The sequence below is a fragment of the Drosophila suzukii genome, unplaced genomic scaffold (genome assembly GCF_043229965.1).
Source record: "Drosophila suzukii unplaced genomic scaffold, CBGP_Dsuzu_IsoJpt1.0 scf_4, whole genome shotgun sequence".
In the NCBI taxonomy this organism is placed as follows: Eukaryota; Metazoa; Arthropoda; class Insecta; order Diptera; family Drosophilidae; genus Drosophila; species Drosophila suzukii.
Window position 1 is genome coordinate 3,698,759 of NW_027255927.1, and position 1,447 is coordinate 3,700,205.

The 1,447-nt window shown below is 43.6% G+C and overlaps 1 protein-coding gene across 1 annotated transcript; it reads right to left on the minus strand.

Annotated features, from left to right (window-relative positions):
* Positions 1-596: 596 nt before the first annotated feature.
* On the minus strand, positions 597-1,106 carry LOC139354905 (uncharacterized). Its single transcript, XM_070999159.1, has one exon. It carries the CDS (start codon positions 1,104-1,106, stop codon positions 597-599), a length of 510 nt encoding a protein of 169 aa, XP_070855260.1.
* Between the last annotated feature and the right edge of the window lie 341 nt (positions 1,107-1,447).

Sequence of the window (1,447 nt, forward strand, 5' to 3'; positions counted from 1 at the left end):
GCTCTTCTGCAACCTACGTACAACGAAGCTCGCTTAATGGCTCTTTTAAGATGCACTGCGACTTTGCTGTAGGTTGCTCCTTAACTCTTATGGATGGTAATAGCCTCAGCAGGAACAACTGGAAATTGTTTTCGATCAATAGAAGAATGTCCCGAATTTTCGCATTGGAATACTCGGGCTGTTTTATAAATTGGAGTCCAGTCCAGTCTGGGTGATCACTCCCTCGAACTTTTGACCTAGCTATAGTACCGACAGTGTCATCTGTAAACTTAATCCACAGTCCAGTAACTAATAATGAGCTGTTAACCATACAGTTGTTGTTACAGCCTTTAATGAAAGCTTCTAACAGCACTGCTTTATACTCCGATGTTTTTATTAGTTAAATCAAATTACAAAATCAAGATAAAATCAAGAGTTTTAAAAAATCTTCCTCTCCTGTTGAGGATCGCACTGTAACTGTATGGTCTTTCGATTGTCGGCGAGATGTTGATTGGTGTCGGATCCAACCGATGAATTTATGTAAATTAATCTACGTTTCAAAATGTACTGGGGCGGTAACATTCCCCCCCACGTAAACAGCTATAGGGTGTTTACATTTACTTAGAAGCAACGTCCAGTACAGCTGTTTTGGTTGCTGGCCGTACCATAATACCATGTTGAGTCTTAATAGTAGCAGATCGAACTTGACCATCTTTGGCTGTGACGATCTCTGTAATTCGTCCTTTGGGCCAAAGGTTCCTGGGTAGATTTTCGTCCACTACGATTACGACGTCGCCAACTGTCAGGGGATGTCGTTTGGGAAACCATTTTGATCGCGTGGTGATTATTGGCATGTATTCCTTCACCCACCTCCTCCAGAAAAGATCGGCTAGTTCGCTTGCCTGGCGCCAACGTTGTCTTGGGTTTGACTCGTTTGCCAGTGGAGGCTTGAAGCCGTCTGCGGATCCTAGCAATAAATGGTTGGGAGTAAGTGCGTCATCGTCTTCTGCCTCCAAGGAAACGAAGGTCAGTGGGCGGGAGCTTATTACGTGTTCTGCACTTATGAAAGCATTTTTGAGTCTTTCGTCGTTGTAATTGGCGTTCGGGGAAATGGATTTGAGTACCATTTTAATCGATCGAATTAAACGTTCCCATGCCCCGCCCATGTGTGGTGCGGCAGGTGGATTGAAGCGCCATTTAATTTTGTCATATTTTATAACGAGCTTGTCGAACTCAACATTTTTTAGCTCCTCTTTGACAATCTTTTCGGTTGCTTTGAAATTTGTTCCATTGTCAGAAATTATTTCCTTGGGCGTCCCGCGTCGCGACATAAAGTTTGCCAGTCACATTATGCAAGAGCTAGTGTCAAGGCTGTGGGCTATCTCTATATGAACTGCGCGCAGAGTGAGGCATGTAAATATAACACCCCAACGTTTTTCTTTGTGTCGGCCTACGTTAACGAGAATTG

Bases quoted from the DNA above. Each gene is read 5' to 3' on its own strand.
- LOC139354905 (XM_070999159.1), bottom strand. From the start codon at position 1,106: ATGGTACTCAAATCCATTTCCCCGAACGCCAATTACAACGACGAAAGA.